Here is a 26,945-nt window from a genome sequence, read left to right as displayed (position 1 = left end):
TGGTGCACCCTTGCAAGTCTTATAATTGTGCCCTGTTTGACCACACTTACTGCAGGTCACATAGAAACTTCTCCTCAGTTTTTCACCTTCGATAATAGTTTCTGCTGGGTCTTTCTGCCTGTTATGTACCTTTGGACGACCAATTGGCCGCTTAATGACAGGTGTAGCAGGCCTAGTTTGATCAGAGCGTATCCAAAACTCTTCACTAATAACAGGTTGTATGAAGTGCTCGTAAGTCTTCTTCAGTGATTCCATGCATAACCATGGATGCACATAATCTTCCATGTTATCATGTCTTTTTCTGATTGCTGCAACTGCATGAGTGCACGACATCCCTTTCCCATAAAATCCAATAAGTTAAGGATAACAATTAGACATATACAACTTAGACATATACAAATTAAGGATAACAATTGGACATATGCAAGTAAGGAAACAGCAGCAGCAGGCAGGCAAATCCAACAAGAAACAACTAGCAAAATATAATTACAGCAGCAGGCAGGCAAATCCAACAAGAGACATGTAGAGACATATAATTACACACTGACCAGTTAATTGCCATCTGTTACATGTACATGTATGTTTAATCAGGTCCACATCCAACTTAGATCCCTTGTATGTGACCTCAAATCGCTTATACTCGTTATCACCAATCCACTCCGCAGTCCATTTGTTACTTGGCTTAACAAGCCGCTTCAACCTTTTCTCCTAAACCGGTGCAAGCTTTTCGTGATGGCAATCTATCAGTCTCTTGTGCTGAACCATACGCCTTATGAGGTAGCAGTGCACTTCTTCGCACATTATGAGTATAGGCTTGCACCTGTACTTGGTGATCTTGGAGTTGAAAGACTCGCACATATTGTTAGTCAGGTTGTCCAATTTTGGACCATGAATGAAGTAGGCCCTTACCCATGTTTTTTGTTCAAATTTCATTAGGTATGACCAGGCATCCTGATTAACTTCCTTCAGCCTCTTCATTGTTGTCTTGAACTCAGCCACAGTTGTGCATTTTGCACAATCCCACACAATTTCTCTGATATATAAGTCTTTAAAGTGGTTGATGAAATTCTTCCACATGTGCATGACACAATTGCGCACATGTGCATTCGGCATTATCTTTTTCAATGCAGGCATCAGTCCCTAAAACAGAATGGTTCAATAAGGACTTTCATCATTTTGCATGATATGTACTTAAATTAGGTAGAGAAATTGACTTACTAACTTTTTGCTGGTCGGACATAAAATTCCAACCATGTTGTTGCACATCTCCAATGTCCTCTTGTAATAGGGTCAGAAACCACTTCCATGACTCTTTCGATTCAGACCTTGCCACAGTAAATGCAATCACATAAAATTGGTTATTAGCATCCTGTGCCATAGCAGACAGCAATTGGCCCCCATGATAAGTCTTGAGGAATGCTCCATCCAAGTGAATCAACGACCTGCATCCACTCTTAAATCCCCTATTGCAGGCATCGAAACATATATATATTTTGTCGAATGTTGGGGGTGCTTGTGGCTGGGGAATAACGTGCAACAAGGCAGTAGACCTTGGATTGCTTATATGTATCTCCATTAGATAGTCTCTAAGCTTCCCATACTGTTCTATCTCATTTCCCATGATCCTGTCTTTGGCTTCCCTCACAGATCTGTAAATCATTTTAGGGTGTAGTACTAGATCAAACTCTTCTTTTAAAAAATCAATGGCCTCATGTGTATTCATATGGGAATGGGTGGTCATCCTTTTCTCCACTTTTTTGCTGATCCAGTGTTGGTCAGCCACATTGCTTCCCAGATCTCTTGTGCATGTATGTTCACTCCTATAGGTTTTCACTTGGAAATACTACAGCTATTTATTGTATGATAGATGAGCAATCTAGGGACAATCCTCATCCTTGCAGCCAACTCTAACCCTTTCCTTATCATTTTTAATCCAGACCAACTCCCTCTTCTCAGTAATAAATGAATCCTTCACAACTTCCTTGAACCTCTCTATTGTAGCAAATCTTGTGCCTAGCTCAAACCTGCCTTCTCCAAAGCCATATTGTTCATCAAACTCAGGCCAGTGTGGTTTCTTCCCTTCATCCGCTGATGAGACAGGGGTATGCAGCTCTTCAGACTCGTACTCAAACACAATGTCTTCATCATCAGTGTCTACATCACTGACATAATCTGCAATGGCTGGCCTCATGCTGGGCTCCCTAGCAGGCCTAGATCTGTTAGGCTGTCTTCCCGGCCTACTTGTGCTGGGCAGTTTAGCAGGCTCAGTAAACCTTGAGGAACCTTCACCAGCTAGGCCCACCCTTCTTGCTTTAAATCTCTGCCTTTTAAACTCATGTGTTGCTTATTTTTTTGGCTTCTCATTGGGATCAACCCCTTTTCTCGACGATGGAGACACTTGTTTCCTCTTCCCTTTGGCAGCTCTAACCCTTCTGCCCTCATCATCTTCACCACTATCACTCCCACTTTCATAACCAACTGGTGGTGGTTTATACAGCTCATTTTCATCACTATCAGTGTTATCATCGTCGGTAGACGAGCCATCCAAATTCTCAAAGTCATTCGGATCGACTTCTTCCTCAAACTCATCATTTTTCTCAAAATCATCATCTGCAATCTCAGGTTGGTTAACAGGATGGTAAAAAAAATGAAAAACTCTTCAGTATCTTTGTTTCTCAACTTAGCCTGTCGCATTTAGTTGATCCCTACATCCCCCCTCAATACATGCAACCCTGACTCCATATCTTTGCCTTTTGGATCATACCAGTAAGCTTCCTTATAGGATTGATATCCCAGTCCTTTGAACATCATGACCAGATCGTCGAAATTGACAAAATCCAAGTCCATCGGAGAAAACTTCTCAACTTGACGATGCAGATACACTAACTCACCGGTAGGTGCCCGTGAAAAGTTACCCCTATGATGAAACACGGGAACACCAAATACATCAACCATCTGCAAAATTTTTCAATCCACAACAAAACACAAAACCACCCTTTATTATCTAAATCTCCAAAATCTCTCTAAACAACACATGGCAAATGACTAACCCCACAACTAATTACCTATGATAATCACTTACAATACCTATTAGTCCCATCCTATAACATTGATAGCAAATAACGTACATAAGCAGAATAATTTTGAACATCAATGTACTTACCACTATCTACGGCAGACGCAGGTATGACCACGGAGCTTCAATATGGAACTCTTTCACGGAACAATAACGACGACAAGACGGAGACGAAGCGTTATATTTTTTGGAGGGAAAAGGTTAGTAGTGCTAGGACTTCTTGTAATTGTTTGTCACTGATATGGGCAGCACTGGCATATCTCATAAGTCACAGTCACCACTGCAAAACATTAACCAGAAACGACGTCGTCCGAGTGCCCAAGGACTACAATGTCCCATTACTTTCTCCACGTGACCACGTCAGCTCCGTTCACACCATCCTGAAGACACGTGCACATTTCCACGCCACATAGGCGCTAAGTAAACAGAATCCGTTACGTGTTGGGGACCAAATTAAACGGGAGGACCCGTTTATACGGCGTTTTGATTAGTCAGGGGTCGTTTTGTATTTTTCAATCCTGAGAAAGTTAAAAGTCCACGATTTAAAAGTTTAGGGACTTATTTGTCTTTTATCCTTATAAAATTATACGCCCAACTCAAGATCTCTTCATCCTTATGCTATGGAATCTCAACAAAAACGATATGGAAGTTTTTTGAGATTTATGGCGTCATTTGATTAGATTCATATAGAAGTGATCAAATGACTAGATTTTATAAAAATTACAATAATATTACAAAGCAAAACAAAAAAATCATAATTTTTTTTTATAGTACTCTCATTATTCTTTTAATTAATATTATTTAGTATTATAATTTTTTATTACTTATAAAAAAGAAAAGAGAATAAAGGATAGAATTAATAAAAAAGAAATAAAATTTTCTCAACTAATAGTCTAAGGAGCTAACGCAACGCATAAGTTAAAATTTTTAGATTGAAACGTTAAAGAAACTTGAGCGTATTTACTATGGTTCAAGTATTCAATGAGAAAATTTTGTTGAGAAACACGTAACTTTTTTTTAGTTTGCAGATTTTTTGTTGAATAGTAAAAGTAAAATATCACACTTTTAGTTGTAAAAGTAAAACACATAAATTTTAATTGCATAACACATAAATTATTTGAATTGGGAAAGATGTTTTAATTGAATGACACAAGAATAACATATAAGTTTTAGTTGAGAAACACATAAATTCAATAACTTTAAAATAAATAACACATAGATTGTTTTGAATTGTGGGTATTTTTTTAGTTGAATAATAAAAGAATATTTTCAATACTAATTTTAGTTTAAATTTATTTTGGATTTCACCCAATGTTATATAAGTATTTGTCGGATCATATATTATAAAAATTGATTTGATATTTCAATTTAACATTATAATGTTTATCTTTAATGCTAATTTTAATTTTAATTTTATTTTGAGTCTTACAAGATGACGTATAAATATTTGTAGAATTATATGTCATAAATAGTGATTTGAAATTAAAAATTATTTTTTTCTCTAACATTTAGTCTTAATTTAGTTAAAATTTTATATTATTTTTAAGAGTATATATCAATTTTGGTCCTCACAGAATTTTGGACCAGATACTTTAGTCTCTGACTAAAATTAATTACTTTATTGGTCCATAACAATTAACTCCGTCAGTCACTTAGGTTTTTTATTCCGTCAACTCTAATGGAGGATAAAATGATCATTGATGGCTTGACAACTCTAAGTCTCTAACAGAAGACAAAATGGTTCCTGGCAACCTCTGTGCAAAAACAACACTGTTCTCTCTCAATTTCCATCATATCTCGCATAACCCTAACAGTCTAACATTGCAACTTCAAGCTACATGTGCACATTTTGCAACTTCAATGTTCATAAGAAGAAAAATCCTCAACTTATTTTCAACCAATTCATAGTCAGGAAATTAATGACTATATCTCCCAAGTACTTATTGTCTTCGATGGATCCCATGAATCTAGACAGCAAGTCCGATTTGTTAAGACTCGTCGTTGTCGTCGCCATCTCCCTCCTCCTATGCCCTATTATTTCCATGGCCACATTGTCCACCACTCCGATCACTTCCTTTATCTTCTTCTCCAAATTAATGTTCAGTAATTGCTTCAGTTTCCATATGAGCAGTGACGGTGACATTGCTTGCTATACTGATAGCTTGGATGCAAGGTGGAAGCTGTCTACCAGCTTGGACCTGGGGAGAGAATGAATGAAGCAATTGGGGTCCATTCTAAATGAGAATTTACATATGATGTCGAAGGATAATCTTCTCGTGATACCCTAGTGTCCAACTATCTAGTGTGTGTTTGGACTGACGTTGGCTAAATTAGAGTTTGAATGAAAATGATTTTGGATAGAAGTGAGTTTGTGCCAATATGATTTATGTTTGGCAAGTTTTACTAAAATTAATTTTGATAAAATAAATGTTGTTTGAATAGTATTAGATAAAATTATTTTTAAATAAATAATTAATTAATTACTAAAAAAATATAATATTAAATTATAATATTATTTTTTAAGTAGATTTAATCTTTTTGATATTTTTTAGTATTTCTTTATATAGTATTTTTGTATAGTACTCTATGTTAATATATTATAATTTTTTACTATTATAATAAAAATTAATATTTATTTATAAAATTAAAATAATAAATAATGCACAAAAATTAGAAGACAATTAATACTCTCAGTATACGTTTGTTTAGAAAAAATTATGGAGAAAACCAATAATGATTAGTAACAAATCTAAACGTACATTGAGTGACTGAATGCAGAAGCTATAATTTTTTGCTTCAAGTGAACAGACTTTTGGGATGCAAAATTACGTTTGCATTCAGAAAAAAAAGTTGCCAAATATCAAAGAACAGCGTTTAAAACTCTCAAATGTACTTTTATCATCTATAACGTGTTTGACAAATACACCCGTATATTGCTTGATAAATAGTGGAGAAAGACGTGCCCTTAAAGTAGTTGTAAAACTTATCTTGAGGATGTGGTTGACGCTGTAGGAATTGGAAATGATGCTGTTATCGAGGATGTGGAGGTGTATGCTTTTGGTGGGCGAAGTGGGGGAAGAGGTGGGTATACTAGTCACAGATATTTGAAAAGTGTGTGGTCCATGACATGTTGAGATAAGTGTGACACGGGTGGCAGTTATACCATGGCTTGATTTTGGAGTTGAAGAGGAGGAAGGAGAAAATGAAGAAGAAATCTGTGAAGGTGAATGAGAGTATTAATGTTAAGGCTATACAAGATAATATGAAAATTGGGGTAGAACGGTGTCATTTCTGAACGGAGAGGTTCAGAGATTATTTTGTCCTGTGTTAGAGTTGACGGAACAAAGAATTTAAGTGTCTGACGGAGTTAATTGTTAGAGACTAATTAAGTCTGGTCTAAAATTTTTGAGAACAAAAATAAGTATGTACTCTTTTTCTTAAAAAATAAGAATTTCATTAAAAAGTACACAAATTTTAATTAAGAAATATAAAAAATTTATTTTAAAATGTACAAATTTTTAAATAGAGTAAGAAGAAGAAAACAGTAAAAGAAGGAGCCATAGGAATTAATTTTGTTTTTAGTTTTTTAGTTTTAAAAGTGTTTATTTTAAAAGAAATATAATAAAAAAAATTTTACTATAAAAAAGTTATTTTTTAATTTTTTATAAACCTTTAAATAACTTCTTAAAAAATTATAATTTAATCTTAAAAATTATACCAGATATTAATATTATTATTTTTCATAATCAAAAACTAAATTTTTTTTTTGAAATTTTCCAAACCAAAAGAAAAAGAAATGCGTATGTATAATATAACATGTCTAAAATTAGCATGTGAGCAATGGGTAAATAAAGATAAAAACATTAAAGAAATATGATAACATTATATATTTTTCTAAACATTAATTTAGCAATATACACTTAGATATCCATTTTTCATCTTTAACTATATGTGTAAATAAAATCGCTTTTGATAGAATTATAAAAGAATAAAGTTTATTTCTTGTCTTTAATATTTTCAAAAAATTTTACAAATATTCATAACGTTTTTTTTCTAATAATTTTCTTTCTATAAAGTTCAATTCTACTATCAATTTTAAGTTTTGACAATGAACAATTACTCAACCTTTTTCTTGAAAATAGTATGCCTTAACCTTTAAAATAAAGTTCAATTTTGATAACGTACAGAATTTTACGTAATCATTCAGTCAGATTTGACTGAATTATGTGTTTACATAATTTTTTAATTGGTAAATTTAAAAATTAATTATTTTTTATAATTTGACAATACATAATTAATTTTTGTGGGAAATTATTTTATATTAATATGGTATAAAAATTAAATTTATTATTTTTTATTATTATTTTTAATTATTAATTAATTTTTTTAATCTAATAATTTAATAATATATTTTTAGTTCACACTTTTAAATTTATTAACTACTAACTAAAAATAATAAATTTTAGTGGTTGTCTAATATTTTTCTATTATAAATATATCGTTTTCTTTACCAAATTATGAATATATTTATTATTTATTTGACAAATCAATAAAGGTTAAACGGTGTCGTTTCTAGTGCGCGCCCTCAAAAGCGCGGGAAAACTTTCCGCCTCTTCAATTCAGCTCACGCACACTCAGATCTCCAAATAACCCACTCTGCAACCTTCAACCTAAAAATTCCGCAGAATCTTATTCTGATTCCAACAATACCCTAGTCCTGAGCAACATCAGCAAACACCATGGATATGGAAGGATTATCCCTAATCTGCGCCTCCCTAGGCACCGTCGAGGAGGATGACCAAGGCAACCGTATAGGCTACGTCAAGGGAGAATACTGCCTCGGTATTAATTTCACCCATTTGCCATTTTTGTTCTCTAAATTCAATTCGGTGAAGGTTTCTCGGTTCCTAATGGGTCAATTATCGGTACCGACTTTCCAGATAACCTGAAAGACTTGCTGAGGTTTCTGCGGCGCGACGACCCACAAACCCGTGACGCGTTCAAGCAGGTGTGCAAATGGAACAAGGTTTCCAAGGATTTGATTCCGATCATTGAGTACTACCAGGAGGATCGAAATTTGCTTTTGAATGCAGGTTAGCTTTGTTTTTACTTATTTGAATTTGCATGAATGATGCTGATTGTTGTGGGTTTGATTGATTTTTGGTTGTTGATGGCCTTTTCTATATATATATATATATTTATTTCAGTGAAGGTTTTGGTGTTCCTTACAATGCCAATAGAACCAGGTTCCACGGATATTCAGCAGCAGCTTGAGTATCTGTGGGGATTGAAGTCTGCACTGACGAGTAGTGATGTAGTTGCTGTGGTAGTGTCATTTCTAGAAAGACCACTCGAGAATTTGGAACAGTAAGCTTTATATTGTAACTATTGTTGAAAATCATTAGAAGGGAAGGAATTGGGAACCTGTAGTTTGTGTTGGCATATCTCTTATTTATTTGTTCTGTTTTACAGTGATGCATTCACTGAGGATGATTGGAAATTGGTACAGCTACTGCTAACATTATTTAGAAATATCCTGGCTGTACAGGAAATCCCATTGCAACAGAGTTCAGCGGGATTTGCTACTGAGTTCTTATCAGTGAGAGATAAGTTTTTGGAACTGTTGTTCCGTGAAAATGTAATGGATATACTATTGGTTATATCTCAATACGTCGGTGGCTCCAGCGTTTATCTCCAGCAGGATAACTTGCTTCTACTGGAAATTTTCCATTACATATTCTTCGGTCAGGATCCAGTGTTGATTGTTAAGACACATTTACATGGAGCAAAGGTTTTCCCTCTCAACTTAGCGCATCAAGTTACTAATTTACATTATTCTTTCTAGAATGTATTTCAACAATACGATGAACTAGTTTCTTTGGATACGTAATAATTTCATCTTGGTATCTGCTACCCCTCTAGCGGTTTTGTTTCTTATCTTTAAGTGTTATGTTTTGTCTTGTTTCTCAGGTGGAGGAAAACTCCCAAGCTTCTCTTAGCAGTCTCCAGTCCATTATGGAGGAGGAAAAGAAGAAAAAAAGTATTTGTAGTCTCAACAATTTTAGTAGGCATTCTCAATTTAGTGGGACATTTTCAAGGCTTACCATGGTATTACATTTTGTCTCTTCTTTTTAGCGTTCATTATAGTAAACTTCAATGATACCAGTTTGCTCTTTTCGGTAGGATGGTTCTAAGGCAGTACTTAAAGGAAATCCTAATTCTTCTCTTAATGTAATGCTTAAATCAAAAAACATCACGCGAGCACATGCCAAAAAAATTGCATGGGACCATCCAAGGTTTCCTCCAACAAAGGATAAGATATTGGAGTTGCTTCAAGCATTTATTAGTCAGTTCCTTTCTGGGGGATACAATGGTATAACTTTTACGATTTCTTATTTTTATTTTTAGTTACAAGTATATTATTCTGTAGTTTTTTCAATTGCAAACCAGAAAGTAAGAAAGTAATCGCATTGTAAGTTTAACCCGTGCCAGTTTTGATGCGGTCTATTCGTGAGGATATTGAAAAGGAGCATCCTGCAATTCAAAAAAGTGACGTTGTTGTTTTCTTTCAAGTGGCTGAATTTGTCACTTCATTTCAGTTTCACAAGTATTCAGCTTCTAAGGTGAGAATAGTTAGTTGAGATCTCATATCTCTTGGCACATTTTCTCCCTTCCTCTATTAATGCTAGAGATGTTAAATCCATATTTTCATGATATTCATGGTTCTAACCAGGAATGATTTCTGATTCATCTGAACTTTGGAACTTGATGTAGATTCTCCACACATAAGTTCCTGATATTTTTACTCAAGTATGCAACTGTATTGGTTTCATTTAGCTAAATATAGAAATAACTCTTTATTCACCTCATGAATGATAAATTTATAACAGAGGAATTTTGGCTGAATGATTGGAAACCAATAAAATACCATTACAATTATAAAGTAAATTGCAACATCATTTGTGCTTATGCGGTTTGAGCCTATGAAGATCACTTCTGCCTTGATTTATAATAGTACTACCTTTCCTTTGTGAAAGGATATGATCACAAACTTTGGGTTTAAATAATAGGCCCTTATTACTTTGATATCTGTTTTGGGTTGGTTCTTTGAAATATTTTAATATTTTTTCATACATGTTATCTCTTCTTTAATAGAGTAAGGAGGGAGGGGATACATTTGAGACATTGGGCGACAAAGATGTTTATTCCTCAGATTTCAACGGTCAAATATGTGGTCCAATTGCAGCATCCTTGAATGAGGCAATGTTTCAATTAGTGATCTCAAAGTGGCGCCAAGCCTATGAAGGTTTGAAGGAAACAAATGACTACAAGTTCCTATCTGCAGCTGGTTCGCTTTTGAAAAACATGGTAATGTTCGCTGCAAAATTCTAATATTTTAAGCTATTTACTTTTGATTTCAAAGATGTATGTACCCTTGCACAGTGATGTGGAAATTGACAACTTTTGGCATTTCCTTCTTTTACATCTGTACTCTTATTTTAAATTATGATGCCTAGGTTATGATATATATACCTCAGATTCTTCACTTTTGCAAACACTGTTGCGTGGAAATTACCATCTCATTTCAACTCCGTTTTCTTCACATTCCTCATTTCAGTCAAAATCTTGTCCTTTTCTCAAGTCCATAATCATTGTCTTACTCTTATACTAAGGATACATATTTAGGAAAACCATGTCAATTAGGGAATAGTAGCAAGAACTTCACCTTTGCTCATAATCTCACTATAGGCTGCCTAATTATCATTTCTTGATTTTGCAGATTCGCATGCTTGATTTGGTACTTAAATTATTTCCAGAAGACTCCAAGGAGCCACAAACAGCTCGCATCCTTCTTTACAAGTTATTTTATGATCAGACTGAGGAAGGGATGACTCGGTTCCTCTTGAATTTGATCAAAACTTTTGACAACCACAAACAACCCAAAAGGTTTAACCTCTTAATCTAAAAAGGGAAAACTCACGTCTAACATACAAATGGGATTGCAATTTTTCATGTGTTAAATTCATACTTTGGCAGCATTCAGGTGTAGAATAATTATCTATCCGAAGTACATTTCTTGATCCTTTACAATGTGTACTAGTTAATATTCTATATATCTATTTGTAGAAGTTGTGGGGCAATGCTCTATGCTGCTAGCCTGTAGTATGATTGCAATCAGAAGGGTGTTTATTTATAATCCAAACATTTTCTCCTTTTTTAGTCTACTCAACTAATTGATACTGTTCAATTTCAATCTGTTATGTGTACAACCAAAGGTATCCAACTATGGTCATGACTAATGATAATAGTGATTTTAATGCATATTTTGTATCTATGTTTGTGTATCATTTTTTGTTGTTGCAGTTCTTACTATTGTTGTTTCTTGTCAGTGATCTTGCAGATCTGGTGGAAATCATTCACAAGGTTGTAAAGCTAATGGATAATCTCCAATCTCGGGGAGCATTGAGGGTAAGCTGAGATTATTTATATATTTGTTTCGAACTGTTGAGTGTTGATTAAAATCTGACTTAAGTGTGCTTTCAAGCTAGCAACCAAAAATTTAAATCATTACAAACATTTAAAAATTGAAATGTGTACATAATTAATCAGGCCAAAATTTAACAATCATATAGATTACTCTAAAAGTGGGTACTTTAATTTACTGAATGAAAAGTGATATTAAAATGGACCATAAAGTCAAATACCATACAAGTCAAATTCTCCACTATCATTTGTGTTTTTATCTTGCTTATTTTCTGATAATTTTGCAACTCTTAATCCTTTTCTTTATTTTGTACGTTACTAATTCAAGGTGTCTAAAAAATCAAAGAAAATAAGAAAGAAGAAACTTCCTGAAGTAATAGAATCAGCAGACAAACAAATTGAAGAGCATTCTAGCATGCAAAATGAGGATGGCATCTGTATTGGTAATGAATCAGCTGAAAGTCAGCCACTGCAAAAGGACAACCCATCAAATGCAAATCCCCCTGGTGAAGAAGGCATTGTTGTCCCTGATGATAGTGAACATGAAAATGTTGTTGAGGAGTTTGGGAACTTGGATAGTCTGGAGCCAACAGAAAACAAGAATCCCAAGCATGCTAATGAGGACGAGTTGGATGAAAACGTTGATTCTTCTGACGAAGAGCAATTAAATACAATTTGTGAAGTCGATTTCAAGGTCTCAACACTGGTCGCTACTTTTGCAAATCACAATATTATTCAGAAATTATGCTGGCTGCTGAAGTTTTATAAGAGCAATTCTCTTGCGACAAATCATTACATAATAAGCATGTTGCGAAGAATTAGCGATGACCTTGAACTCCATGCAATGTTCTACCAGGTTTAAGTCCAAAAGGCATTCCAGCTTCAATGATATTTAGTTGTTTATGAATGTGAATAACGTTTGTTAATATACTATTGCAGTTGTCGCTGCTCACAACTTTTTATGACATCCTGGTTGAACAAAAATCATGCCCCTGCAATGAATATGCAGATATAGTTGATTTCCTGAATAGTTTGGTCAGAAAAATGCTAAAGAAAATGAAAAAGCAACCACTACTGTTTGTTGAAATCCTTTTTTGGAAGACCCGACGGGAATGCCACTACATCAATGCTGAATACTTACTGGATGAGCTTGGTCATTTGAGGAAAGAAAGTAGAAACTGGGGTAGTACTCAAGGAGATGGAGAAGTTGGTTCATCCGCTGCAAAAGTATGGACTCGTAGAAGTATAGCTGATGCACTTGGTGACGATGAAGCTGATGTTCTGATCACTCATGAGTTCGGATATCAAAAGTAGGATAAAATTCCCAAGCTCTGCTTTTGACAAGCTTTAGTTAGATTGAGATAACCAATTTTAGAATGTACCAATTATTATTGACTTAGATTTCACTGAAGATAAGTTTCTTTAATTTTCAATTTGTTTTATTTATTTCATAATCTGCTCCTTTTCTTCTTTTTTCTCCAGCAACGAAGAAATGCTTGACGATGTTATTGAAGGCTTTGTTTCTACCTTTGGCAGTAAGGATGGCAAGGATGATAATAGGTGCATTTACAACTCATCATCATAGTTGATCTGTGATTATGAGATTTCCTTGTTTCTAATACTTTGTTTATTGGGCCAAAACAGTGAGGAGAAAATGTTGGAAGATGAATCTCAAATAGCTCCAAGGAGAAAGAAAAAACTTATTCTTGATGGTGAATTGGAAGAACAAATCAAAGAGCTCTTTCAGAAGTAGGTTTAAACCTATCAAATTCTATTGTCTAAACTTTGAAGCATTTCAGAAGTAGGTTTAAACCTATCAAATTCTATTGTCTAAACTTTGAAGCGTGCTTCAAATCATGCCTTGACTATAGGCAATTTAGCCTTTTTCATATGACACCACTGCCTCAAACATACTTCAAGGAGTTAGCATGATAAATTGTTTTCATAGCTTTCAAAAATTTGTTTCTCTTGCCTATAATGATGGTCTTCATTGCCATTGCTGACTTTAACTTGCTACTGATATTTTAGATTTAAAGATGATCCACAATGCAGTTGTCGTATTGCCGAAGCACTAGATCAACATGGAAAAATCTCAGCGGCTCAAATTTTCAATAAGTTGAAAAAATTAGGACTAAAAGTTAGGCCTAAGAGAAAGATGCGCAATTCTGATGAACCCTCTTCAACCAGGCCTAATGTGTGAGTGTATTTTTTAACTCTTGCTTTGGATTTTTCCCTTGAAATTCATGTTAGCTGGATATGGAAAAATATTTTTCTCATCCATTCCTAGTTCAAGAAATATTTTTATTTTCAACTTTTTTTCTTTTGAATTTGTTTTCAACTCTATATTTTACAGCCAGAAAAGAAAAAGAGTCCATGCTTTTAGTGAAGATCAAGAAGCTCAAATCAGAGTTTTATATGAACAGTGAGTGCACTTGGTTGCTTGTTGGAAGATTACATTTGAACTATCCTATCTCTGCTTTTGATTTTGCTCATGGGATTTGGACTTTCTTATTGTTGCAGATTTAAAGATCACAGAAGATGTAGTTTCATGATAGCCAATTCACTGGATTTGGCTGGTAAATTCACACCTGCTCAAGTCTCTCGAAAACTTAAACAGCTTGGCTTGTCTTTTCCTCAGAAGAAGAGCTCTGGAGGAGAAATGCTTGAAAATGGTGCAGATCTTGTGGATGGTTCAAAAGATAGAATGGAGGAATCTGATGATGAGAAATTGATATCATTGATCCCAAGGTAATGTGCTGATCTTCTTTCTCTACATCGTTGGTATAATAATGCTATATAGTTGCAATATTGTATTCACCAACTGTCATGCGAAACATCCAAGCATTCTGTATATTTAGTTTTAGCACAATTTTCTCAAGGTTTGTGCGTAATATTAAATATATGCTTAAGCTAAACTACAGCACTTTGTCAAATACAACTTTGTTGTGCTGCCCTGCTGAATGAGTCTCTTCTATCTTCAATTTCTAACTATTTATTTAATTCCAGGAAAAAAATGAAGAATGTCAAAGTATCAATTGAGCAACTACATGAACAGACTAGCAAGGATAGTTTGTCAAAAGATGATTCCGATGATGAAATGCTCATCTCTGTTCGAAAGTAAATGTCTTTTTTGCTTAACTTTTATTTGGATGGGGGAGTTTACTGATCATTGATAAATGATAGAAGCATACATGTTTGTATCAGATATCCAGTTTTAGCTGTTCATTCTTCTGGGACATGCCTCTATGTGCTCTGACTTGAAAATAGGATTGGCTTGTTTGTGCGTAATATTAAATATATGCTTAAGCTCAACTACAGCACTTTGTCAAATACAACTTTGTTGTGCTGCCCTGCTGAATGAGTCTCTTCTATCTTCAATTTCTAACTATTTATTTAATTCCAAGAAAAAAAATGAAGAATGTCAAAGTATCAATTGAGCAACTACATGAACAGACTAGCAAGGATAGTTTGTCAAAAGATGATTCCGATGATGAAATGCTCAGCTCTGTTCGAAAGTAAATGTCTTTTTTGCTTAACTTTTATTTGGATGGGGAGTTTACTGATCATTGATAAATGATAGAAGCATACATGTTTGTATCAGATATCTAGTTTTAGCTGTTCATTCTTCTGGGACATGCCTCTATGTGCTCTGACTTGAAAATAGGATTGGCTTGTTTGTGCGTAATATTAAATATATGCTTAAGCTCAACTACAGCACTTTGTCAAATACAACTTTGTTTTGCTGCCCTGCTGAATGAGTCTCTTCGATCTTCAATTTCTAACTATTTATTTAATTCCAGGAAAAAAATGAAGAATGTCAAAGTATCAATTGAGCAACTACATGAACAGACTAGCAAGGATAGTTTGTCAAAAGATGATTCCGATGATGAAATGCTCAGCTCTGTTCGAAAGTAAATGTCTTTTTTGCTTAACTTTTATTTGGATGGGGAGTTTACTGATCATTGATAAATGATAGGAGCATACATGTTTGTATCAGATATCATAGTTTTAGCTGTTCATTCTTCTGGCACATGCCTCTATGTGCTCTGACTTGAAAATAGGATTGGCTTGTCTTGCTTGTCTAAAGCTTATTCTGTTCTGAATTAATGACTTTTTGTTTAGGAAAAAAATGAAGATTGGCCAGGAATGTAATCATGTGCTGCTGCCTATGTTCCCTCTTTTCTTCATTGGGCCATAATAATATTGCTCAGAATTTACCTTTTTTTGTCAATGTTTATATGGATGATAGATGCATCTGATACATTTAGCTTTCTGGAGTTGCACCATGGTTGATTGGTACACCTGCCATGTTTGAATCATCATCTTTAATTGATAGTATACATATATTCCTTACTCTTATATATCAATCTCAAGCTGTAGCTTTGATGTAAATAGTATCTCTTAAAAAGTGGCTAAGCCTTTCTGAACTTGTGTTCAATGGACACGATCGTTTTTTGGGTTGACATCCAAGGTAGGATTTCCTTCTAAGATCGAAAAATGCATATTTAATGACTCTAATCACTTGTGATTTGATTTGGGTTTCATGAATGAACAGAACCATGTATTTCAACTTGCATTTCGGATTTGTTTTTCCTTGTAATTTCTTCTTCTACATTTGTTAAATTTCTGATGTAGGAAAACTAGAAGATCCCTGCTTGCATCAAAGCGCGATGACCTTGAATCTATCCAAATTGAGGAGAGAACAATGGACAGCGATTCTTCTCATGGCGACTGTAAAGATCTTTCGGAAAGGTATGTCATCTAAGTGCAATATTATTTGTCAATTTAGCAATTGCATACTGTTATCAGTTTTGATTATTTAGGCTGACCATGAGTTTATTAGTAAAGGTTCATAGATATTTTGTCTACTTAGCATAACTTGTTCGCTTTTACTGAAACAAAACTTATTTCATATTCATCAGTTTGCCTGGCTGCTACAGTAGTATTAGTATTACTGGTTTTGTGTTTAATTGTAATGGGATAAGGTAGGTTGAGTTCGAATTGAAGATGAAAAAGGCTGATGTGATATATTCATTCATTATATTCACAGATGACATAATTCTATATCGAGTTTAGCTAAGATGTATTAAGGGTACAAGTTAAGGTTATCAATTAGGAAAATTTATATTAAAAAAAATATAAAATTTAAATTTTCAATGCATTTATTATTTATTTATTAAAGTAAAAGTTTAAAAATTTATGCTAATAGTAGTCTTAATTTGTGCCTTTAGAACACAAAATAGATAAATCCTAATCATTCTACATTATCTATAGCAAATGTGAAATTAATATGCAGTTTGTGAGAAACTTTATAGGTTAAACTGATTTAGTGGTTGAATTGAATGGAATTGGCAGTGGAGAGCGGGTAGATTTAATAAACTCGGACAAAGTAGAATATCATCAAGTGGATCCTGAATTGGTGGATTCGGAGGATGAAGTTGTTGTTGGTGCACCTCCTGATAATACTGTATCCAGAAGGATGCTGAGAATGGTGATTGATCATGAGGATGACGACTAAGGACAATCACTGCTTCTTGCAGGTTAATTAATGTATATAATATTATTAATGAAAGGCCATTTTATTGCTCATATGTATTTAGACATGCGTGATTAGCTCGAGCAGGGGAAAGCATCTTGAAGTTCTTAGGAAAGTAGTTTGTTTTATTTGTGGTAAAGTACATTAGTACAGTAGAATATACGGTAGATCAGGCAATCTTTCTTAACTGAAATATGTATTGGGAAACTGAGACTTGCTGCATGCCATTATGTGCTTTGCTTTAGTTTACCTTCAACCTAATCAATTTGACAATTTGTATTGTTGGCTCCCACTCACCCAGAAACAATTTTAATTTTAAACACTAAAGCTAAAGTTTTTTGAAGAGGAGAAAACAAGCATCTCATTTTATGTTTGGTAAATTAAAAGTTCATGTGCTTATGTTTATAGCTCATGTGCTTATGACTTGTGCTTACGATTTTGGTCTATGTGGTTTAGGTCGAAATTTTTTTTATCTCTAACCTTTTTTTTTTATACAAAATCATTTCTAATTTTAAAATCGTTTTAAATAAATTAATTTTTTAAATGACAGAAATACTCCTCTCTTCTCACCACCACCCCTCCCTCCTACCTACTACCACTCATCACCATCTAAATCACCCCACCCAGAACTCAATTGAGAAAATCACTAAAAATCAAAATTCACCACCATTTCCACCCACTACTACTTTATCACCATCTGGATCACTCCACCCAGAACTCAAAATTATTATCATCATCAAAATTCAGAACCCACCACCACCACCCTCCACCCACTATTATCCCATCACCATCTACATCACCCCACTCAGTACTCAGAAAATATCATCATCGTCATCATCATCAAAATTCAGAACCTAAAACTCAGAATTTAGAAAAAAAAGAACCCAGACCTCAGACAAACAAAAAAATCATCATCATCATCATTATCATCAAAACTCAGAACCATTAACAAAACTCAGAATTAAAATTCTTCCTCTTTCATTAACAAAATTCAGATGCAATTACAATAATCAGAAATTCCCAAATTCATCAATTACAAGAACCAAAATTTCATAAATCTAATTACTAGGAACAATCAACAAAACTCAGATGAATCAGATGAATTGTTTGTGACCCCCTTTGATAGAGCTGAAGGTTCTGATCCCTCTGGAAACCCTTGTTGGGTGAGGGCCAGACGCGTTGCGGCAAGGCTAGGGCGCAAGTTGCAGTGCTGCGAGGGCGAGGTGCGGCGAGACGAGGACGAGAGCGGCGGCAAGGTGACGACAACGGCGAGGGCGACGACGAAGCTTCCTTCTATCCGCTTCTCTCCTTCTCTCCCTCCGAGTTTTTGCTTCTCTCTAACTTTCTGTTTCTCTCTCTTTGTGATGGAGATAATGATATTGAAGTGAGGGTATAATTATTCGAAGGACGATTTTAAAATTATGTTAAAATTTTAGGGACAATTTTATATGCAAAAAAATATTGGGAATGAAAAAAATTTACAGACTAAACCATAGGAACTAAAATCGTACTTAACCCTAATAATAAATGTCTAAAACTATTCTTATTAATTATTAGCACTAAAAAAGTAATTATTTTTTATTATATATATATATATATTATGATCTTTTTTCACTTTTAAAAACTATTTTACCAAACACGATTATGGTGTTTATGTTTATCGAAATTCATTTTTAGTTTGTTTTTACCAAAGGCAGCTACTGCAATTTTTAAAAAGCTAGTTTTTAAAAGATAACTTTCATAAGGTATTTTCAAAAAATAAATTTTATCAAACTAAGTGCTTGTTTAGGCGTTAATAAATTAATAAAAAAGGATTTTTTTAATGAAATTTTTTTATTTTTTTAATCACGGATAATGCTAATTTTTCACAAATAAACAATAAATTAATTCTAAGAATTTAAACTTTTTAAATTTTTGTTTATTGGATATTTTATAAAATCTTTATTTTTCAATAAAGATATATTAAATATAAAATAAAAATATATAAATAGAAGATTCTAGTATTAATATAATTAGCTTAATAACAATAATTTATATATATATTTATTAATTATATGTTGTAATGTATATGTATATACGTATAAAGAGAAAGAAGTATTCAATAAAATTGGAACGTAAAGAGAGAGAGAATTGATTTGTTTTATTGCTATGTGTATGTTAGGTGAGGATTTGCCCTCTATTTATAGATACAAAAGTTCAAACATTCAAAACTTCATTTAATTTCATTTTGGCTCGGGAGCTTCATTTTTCATCGAAAAAATCAGCCGCCCATATATTGAATGGGCATCCACGTTCTTTGAACTTATCACAACATTCCTCATTTGATGACCATTTAGGATTATATCTCATTAAAACCTTACTAAAGAAAACTTCAATGGGAAAAAAACTTTAGTGAATGAAAAAGAGTACAAAATCTTTTGTGATGGGGACTGCCTCGTTAAAAAGCTTGTCAAGAAAAACCCAATGAAAAAAAACTTGACCAAGGAAAAAAGAGTACAGTCTCTCCCTCTTGCCGACATCATTGAATGTCTCGAAATCGGCGCATCCCAATCTCACGTACCAATCTTTCAAAGGAGGATTTTGGGAGTGACTTTGTAAATAAATCTGCCAGATTATCACTTGAGTAGATCTATTGGATATCAATTGTCCCTTGATTTTGAAGATCATGAGTGAAGAAGAATTTGAAAGAAATATGTTTTGTTCTCTCACCTTTGATATATCCGTCTTTAAGTTGAGCAATACATGCTGTATTATCTTTAAACATGACAATTGGAGCTATCTTATGATCAATCAGTCCACATGATGACAGAATATATTGGATCAAACTTCGGAGCCAAAAACACTCGCGACTTGCTTCATGAATCGCTAGTATTTCGGCATGATTAGAGGATGTTGCAGCAATCGTCTGTTTCGTGGACCTCCATGATATAGCTGTTCCACCATATGTAAGCAGGTATCCTGTTTGAGATCTCCCTTTATGTGGATCAGACAAGTAGCCAGCATCTGCATAGCCAACTAGTTGTGACTTGGATCCATAGGGATAAAACAATCTCATATCAACCGTTCGATGAAGATATCGAAAGATTTGCTTGATTCCGCTCCAATGTCTTCTGGTTGGAGAGAAACTATACCTTGCTAGTAAGTTCATAGCAAATGATATATCGGGTCGTGTATTATTAGCAAGATACATTAGCGCTCCAATGACACTAAGATATGGTACTTCTAGACCAAGGATATCTTCATTTTCTTCTTTAAAACGGAATTGATCCTTTTCCACATCCAAAGATCTTACGATCATTGGGGCACTCAAAGGATGTGACTTATGCATATATAATCTTTTCAAGATCTTTTCTTTGTATGTTGTTTGATGAATAAAGATCCCACTTTTTATATGCTCGATCTGCAAGTCGAGACAAAATTTAGTCCTTCCAAGATCTTTCATCTTAAACTCTTCTTGTAGAGTTTTTATAATTGTTGGAATCTCTTCATGAGTCCCAATGATATTTAAATCATCAACGTACACAACAATTATAATGAACCCAGATACAGATTTCTTTATGAAAACACATGGACAGATATCATCATTCTTGAATCCGTTTTTGGCCAGATACTTAGTAAGACGATTATACCACATTCGTCCAGATTGCTTTAGACCATATAAAGATCTTTGCAATTTAACTGAGTATAACCCTTGCGAATATTCATTGGATGGTTTGGATATCTTTAGTCCTTTAGGGACTTTCATATAGATATCCTGATCTAATGAGCCGTATAAATAGGCTGTTACCACATCCATTAAATGCATATGCAATTTATGATATGCAGATAAACTGACCAAATAACGTAATGTTATCGCATCTACTACAGGGGAATACATTTATTCATAATCTATACCGGGCCTCTGTGAAAAACCTTGTACTACAAGTCGAGCTTTGTAGCGTACAACTTCATTTTTCTCATTTCGTTTTCTCACAAATGCCCATCGGTATCCAACAGGTTTTACATCTTCTAGTGTACGGACTACAGGTCCAAAGACTTCACGTTTTGTAAGTGAGTCTAACTCAGCCTTTACGGCTTCTTTCCATTTTGGCCAATCATTCATTTGTCGACATTCTTCGACTGATCTTGGCTCAAGACCCTTAATTTCATGCATGATATTTAGTGCCACGTTATATGCAAATATTTCATTGACAATTGTCTTATTTCGGTCCTATTTCTCTCCTGTAAAGAAGTAATTTATCGAGATCTCGTCATTTTCACAATTTTCAGGTACCTGAACGTCTTCTGGCGTTAAAAATATATTAGAATTTTGGACAACTGCAGGTGTCTCTACTATGTCTTTTTCAACAGGAATAGTATTTACCTCTTTTCTCTTTTGAGGATTTTTGTCTTTGGAACCGATAGGCCTGCCACGCTTCTGGCATGCATTTGCTTCGGTGGCAATTTGTCCAAATGGGACATCAATTCGAATTGAGGCATTTTCTGCTAGTATATATGACTTGGTTATCCTCTTTGTATCAGAAAATGCATCAGGCAATTCATTTACTATTCTTTGCAAATGTATAATATTTTGAACTTTTAGTTTACATTACCCTGATCAAGGATCTAAATGCATCAAGGATGATGCATTCCAATTAAGTTTATTTTTAGGAAACTTATTCTCTCCCCTTAATGTTGGAAATTTTGATTCATCAAAATGACAATCCGTAAACCGGACTTTAAATACATCTCCAGTTTGTATCTCAAGATACCTCACTATAGAGGGAGAATCATATCCAACATATATCCTCAATTTTCTTTGGGGTCCCATTTTGGTGCGATTAGGTGGTGCAATGGAAACATATATTGCACACCCGAATATTCTTAAATGGGAAACATTTAGCTGCAGGCCAAATACTAATTGTATAGGAGAGAACTGATGGTAACTCATTGGCATCAAACGAATAAGTGCTGCGGCACATAAAATAGCATGCCCCAAACTGAGCTTGGGAGATTTGTTCTCATAAATAAGGGTCTAGCAATTAATTGGAGGCATTTAGTAAGTGATTCTGCTAACCCATTTTGTGTGTGAATATAAGCTACTGGATGTTCAACACTTATTCCATTAGCCATACAATAAGCGTCAAATGCTTGGGAAGTAAATTCACCAGCATTATCAAGACAAATTGTTTTGATTGGATTTTTTGAAAATTGTGCTTTTAATCAAATAATTTGAGCCAGTAATCTCGCAAACGCCAAGTTGTGAGAAGATAATAAGCACACATGTGACCATCTCGAAGATACGTCTATTAGGACCATAAAATATCTAAAAGATCCACATGGTGGATGAATAGGTCCACATATATCACCTTGAATCCTTTTTAGGAATTCAGGAGACTCAAATCCAATCTTTACTGGTGATGGCCTTAAAATTAACTTTTCTTGAAAACATGCAGCACAACAAAATTCACTATATTTAAGAATCTTCTGGTTCTTTAGTGAATGTCCATCTGAGTTTTCAATAATTCTTCTCATCATGGTTGTTCCCGGATGATCCAATCTATCATGCCAAGTTATGAATTCATTTGGGTTAGTAAACTTTTGGTTTATAATGGCATGTGATTCAATTGCACTAATCTTGGTATAATACAACCCAGATGAAAGTGAGGGTAACTTTTCTAATATAACCTTTTTATTTAAATCATGAGTTATGATACATAAATACTCATGATTTTTCTCATTTATTGTTTCAATATGATATCCATTTCGGCGAATATCTTTGAAACTCAACAAGTTTCTTAGAGACTTGGTAGATAATAGTGCGTTATTTATTATAAATTTTGTTCCTCCAGGAAACAAAATTATAGCTCTTCCGAAGCCTTCTATCACATTGCCTGAGCCAATAATAATATTAACACATTCTTTTTTGGCACAAGATGGGTGAAATATATATCACTTTTGAGAATGATGTGCAAACTTGTACTATCCGCAAGGCAAATATCTTCACTATATGTCCTTGCTATTCTCTTCAAAGACAAATAATAATAAAATGAGTAGTAATACATGCACAATTAAATTGAATTCTTGATTAGAATTATTTTTCTAAGAAATACTGTACATAATGTCATATACTGAAATTTTATTTTAAAACTTGACACATTTAATGATTTCAAAATTCATGAACATTAATATTTTATTATTTATATACATCATATTTGAAACTCAAATACATAAAAAATAAAACTTAACAATAAGTTTCATACATGATTTATTTATATGAATACTTAACAATATCACATATTAAACAATTTCATCACTGATCAAATGACCAATATTTTCTTTAGGATCTTCAAAGAAATCAGATATATCATAATGAGTGGTAAAATTTTCAGTATCATTTGAAACGAAATTTGTTTCCTTTCTTTTGTCGTCTTTTTTTCAAAGATGCTTGATAAAGATCGACTAAGTGCCTTGGGGGTACGACATGTACGTGACCAATGGCCCTTTCCACCACAACAGAAACACTTATCCTCTGTTGATTTATTTTGTCCAGAGCTTCTTTCTTTATCCCACTTTTGGTGAGATCCTCTCTTGTAAACATAATTTCTTTTCCTTCTATAATTTTTTTTATTACTAAAACCTTGCCATTTACCTCTTCTGGGATAATTTGTCGCATTTACTTCAGAAAATGGGACGGCGCCAATTGGGCATGCTTCATGATTCTTTAAAAGCAACTTATTGTTGCGTTCAACAAAAGAAGGCAAGAAATTAACTCAGAATATTTTTTAAACCCTTTTTTCGATACTGCTGCTGCAGGAGCACATTCGAGGCATGGAAGGTTGAGAAAGTTTTCTCCAACATATCATGATCAGTTATCTTTTCCCCACATAATTTTATTCGTGATGTGATTCGAAACATTGCAGAATTATATTCATTTATGGATTTAAAATCCTGCAGACGCAAGTGCGTCCATTCATATCGGGCTTGAGGAAGTATCACCGTTTTTTTATGATTGTACCTTTCTTCAAGGTCTTTCCAAAGATCTGCAGGATCTTTTAATGTGATATATTCATTTTTCAATCCTTCGTCAAGATAACGACGAAGAAAAATTATGGATTTGGCTTTATCCTTCTGAGATGCATTATTTTCAGCCTTAATGGTATCTCCAAGATCCATTGAATCAAAATAGATTTCAGCATCTAATATCCATGATAAATAATTGTTTCCAGATATATCAAGAGGATTGAATTCAAGATGAGAAAGTTTTGACATAATGAAAATTTGTTACCTGAGTCTTCCTAAAAATTTGATCAGAGTTTCGTGCTGATAACGTGTTGTGAAATAAATAAAGATATCCTAAATATAAAATAAAGATGTATAAATAGAAGGTTATGTATATGTTACGTGAGAATTTTTTCTCTATTTATAGATATGAAAGTTTAAATATTTAAAATTTTATTTAATTTTATTTTGATTTAAAAGCTTCATTTCTCATAAAAAAAAATTAGCCGTCCATATATTAAATGGGGACCCACATTCTTTAAATTTGTCACAACATTAATCAATATATATCACAATAATAAGAGATAAGTAATAACGCCTCAACGGTGGATTATTTAAGTTATGAATTGTATATATTTATTTCATTTATGTTTTTTTATAGACTATAGGATTTTATTACAATTTTTTTAACAATAAAAATATGATTAAAAATTTAGTAATCGGCAAACAAAACAATTAGACGTCAGTCTAATTAAGGAAATTGCAAAAATGGTGCCTTAGGTTATTAGGTACTTTGCCAGGATTTAGCAAGAGTTATCCTAATTTTCAAAAGGTCATGTGAGATAATTAATGACTTTTTTAAATAATATGAATAATAAATTTTAATTTTAATTATTATTAAATATTAATTATTTATACCACTAATTAAATTTAAAATTAATTTATTTTTTTAATTTATCATCCACATTGTTCAATAATATTATTATTTACTTATATTTTTTTATTTTTAAATTATAACTGTGTGATTGATTGAACTGTAATAGTCTATTCGAGATATAATGAAAATTAAATAATGCGAATGAAAATTTTGAATAATACACAGGGTTGGACAAAAAATTTAATAATGTTTTTAAATTATTATTTTTATTTATTTATTTAAGAGAATAATGTATTTATCTTATCAATTGGTTAATCAAATTTTTTAATAAAATTTTAAGATAAAAAAATGTCTAATGAGTAGAGAAAGAACACCTTAGTACCTATTTACAAGAATATGAGGGATATATAAAATTATAGAAACTATAGAAAGATCAAATTCATGAGCCATACCATGAAGTTATGAAAAAATGTGATAGAACGGAGGTTGAGAAAAGAGACACAAGTAACAGATAACCAATTTAGATTTATGTCAGGCAGATCCACCACCGAAGCGATATACCTATTAAGAAGGATGATGGAGAGGTATCGTAGTAATAAAAGAGATCTACATATGCTGTTTATTGATTTGGAAAAAGCGTACGATATAGTGTCAAGAGAGGTCTTATGGAAGGTTTTAAAAAAGAGGAGAATAAGGATCACATATATTCGTGCAATTAAAGACATGTATGATGGGGCCACAACTAGTGAGAAGACTCAAGGTGATGGGACAGAAGAATTTTCTATTGGTATAGGATTACACCAGGAATCATCCTTAAGTCCATACCTTTTCATATTAGTCTTGAAAGTACTCACAGAGCACATCTAAGAGCCTGTGCCATGGTGCATGCTTTTTGCCGATGATATCATTCTTATGAGAGAGTCAAGGGAGGACCTAAATAAGAAGTTGGACTTATGGAGAGAAGCTCTAGCAGTGTACGGTCTGCGCATAAGTCGTAACAAGACAGAATATATGGAATGTAAGTTCGGTCTGAGAAGGAAAAACCTTAATATAGAGGTGAAGATTGGAAAAAATATCTTACGAAAATTTAAAAGTTTTAAGATCTTGGGTATATCATACAGGATAATGGAAAGATTGAATAGGATGTAAATCATAGGATCCAAGCAAGTTGGTCAAAATGGCGGAGTGCATCTGGTTTTATATGCGACAAAAAAGTGCCTTTAAAACTTAAAGATAAATTCTATTGCACTGCTGTAAGACCGGCTATACTTTTTGGTACGGAGTGTTGGGCGGTCAAAAGGGAGCACGAACATAAGCTAAGTGTGGCAACGATGAAGATGTTGAGATGGATGAGTGATCATACGCGATTGGATAAAATAAGAAACGAAGATATAAGGGAGAGAGTTGGAGTAGCAGCACCCATTATGGAAAAGATGGTAGAATCACTTCACAGGTGGTTTGGACATGTGAGAAGAAGACCGACAAAACACCCAGTCAAGAGGATGAATGAGATGGAAGATGAATAAATGGTGAAAGGCAGAGGAAGACTTAAGAAGACCATCCATGAGGTGGTCAAACGATATCTACATGTAAATGGTCTCTCTGTAGATATGATATATGATAGAGTTCAATGACGTCGTTTGATTCATGTAGCCGACCCCACCTAATGGGATAAGGTTTTGTTGTTGTTGTTGTATTCATTTTTTAGTTATTTTATTTAAAATTATATTATGTTGTAACATGATAATTTTAATAATCATATATATTATAATATATATTTATATCTTTAGTAATTATTCAAAATTATTTGCCAATGAGTTATAGGCTTATAACTCAAATGATATAGTCTCTCCATACTTACCCAAGAGGTTGTGTTGGTAAAAAAAAATTATTCAAAACTATTTATAAAAAAATATAATATATGTTGAATAATAAAAATTTATTTAGATATCATTGTTAGAAAAAAACTTTTTTAAGTGAAAAAGATTATT

At 33.4% G+C, this 26,945-nt stretch overlaps 1 protein-coding gene across 1 annotated transcript; it reads left to right on the top strand.

The window, feature by feature from the left end:
• The first annotated feature begins 7,709 nt into the window (after nucleotides 1–7,709).
• Nucleotides 7,710–17,369, top strand: LOC107466801 (uncharacterized). Its single transcript, XM_052254379.1, has 23 exons — nucleotides 7,710–7,918; nucleotides 8,017–8,169; nucleotides 8,284–8,443; nucleotides 8,549–8,867; nucleotides 9,047–9,184; nucleotides 9,260–9,449; nucleotides 9,569–9,699; nucleotides 10,232–10,444; nucleotides 10,857–11,023; nucleotides 11,467–11,545; nucleotides 11,889–12,416; nucleotides 12,500–12,870; nucleotides 13,043–13,120; nucleotides 13,205–13,309; nucleotides 13,589–13,756; nucleotides 13,914–13,982; nucleotides 14,081–14,308; nucleotides 14,567–14,677; nucleotides 14,965–15,075; nucleotides 15,361–15,471; nucleotides 15,683–15,730; nucleotides 16,196–16,312; nucleotides 16,916–17,369. The coding sequence occupies exons 1-23, from the start codon at nucleotides 7,816–7,818 to the stop codon at nucleotides 17,076–17,078; spliced, it is 3,861 nt and encodes a 1,286-aa protein (XP_052110339.1). The 5' UTR covers nucleotides 7,710–7,815; the 3' UTR covers nucleotides 17,079–17,369.
• Nucleotides 17,370–26,945: the final 9,576 nt, after the last annotated feature.

This window comes from Arachis duranensis, chromosome 9 (assembly GCF_000817695.3).
Source record: "Arachis duranensis cultivar V14167 chromosome 9, aradu.V14167.gnm2.J7QH, whole genome shotgun sequence".
Classification (NCBI taxonomy): Eukaryota; Viridiplantae; Streptophyta; class Magnoliopsida; order Fabales; family Fabaceae; genus Arachis; species Arachis duranensis.
Note: the sequence above shows the minus strand (reverse complement) of the source record. Positions and strands in the feature narration are given on the sequence as shown.

Excerpts from the sequence above, each read along its gene's own strand:
- LOC107466801 (XM_052254379.1), top strand. The coding sequence starts at position 7,816 with ATGGATATGGAAGGATTATCCCTAATCTGCGCCTCCCTAGGCACCGTC. Across the intron at positions 13,121-13,204 it reads GATGGCAAGGATGATAATAG|TGAGGAGAAAATGTTGGAAG; the intron begins GTGCATTTACAA and ends GGGCCAAAACAG. Across the intron at positions 13,757-13,913 it reads TCTTCAACCAGGCCTAATGT|CCAGAAAAGAAAAAGAGTCC; the intron begins GTGAGTGTATTT and ends TATATTTTACAG.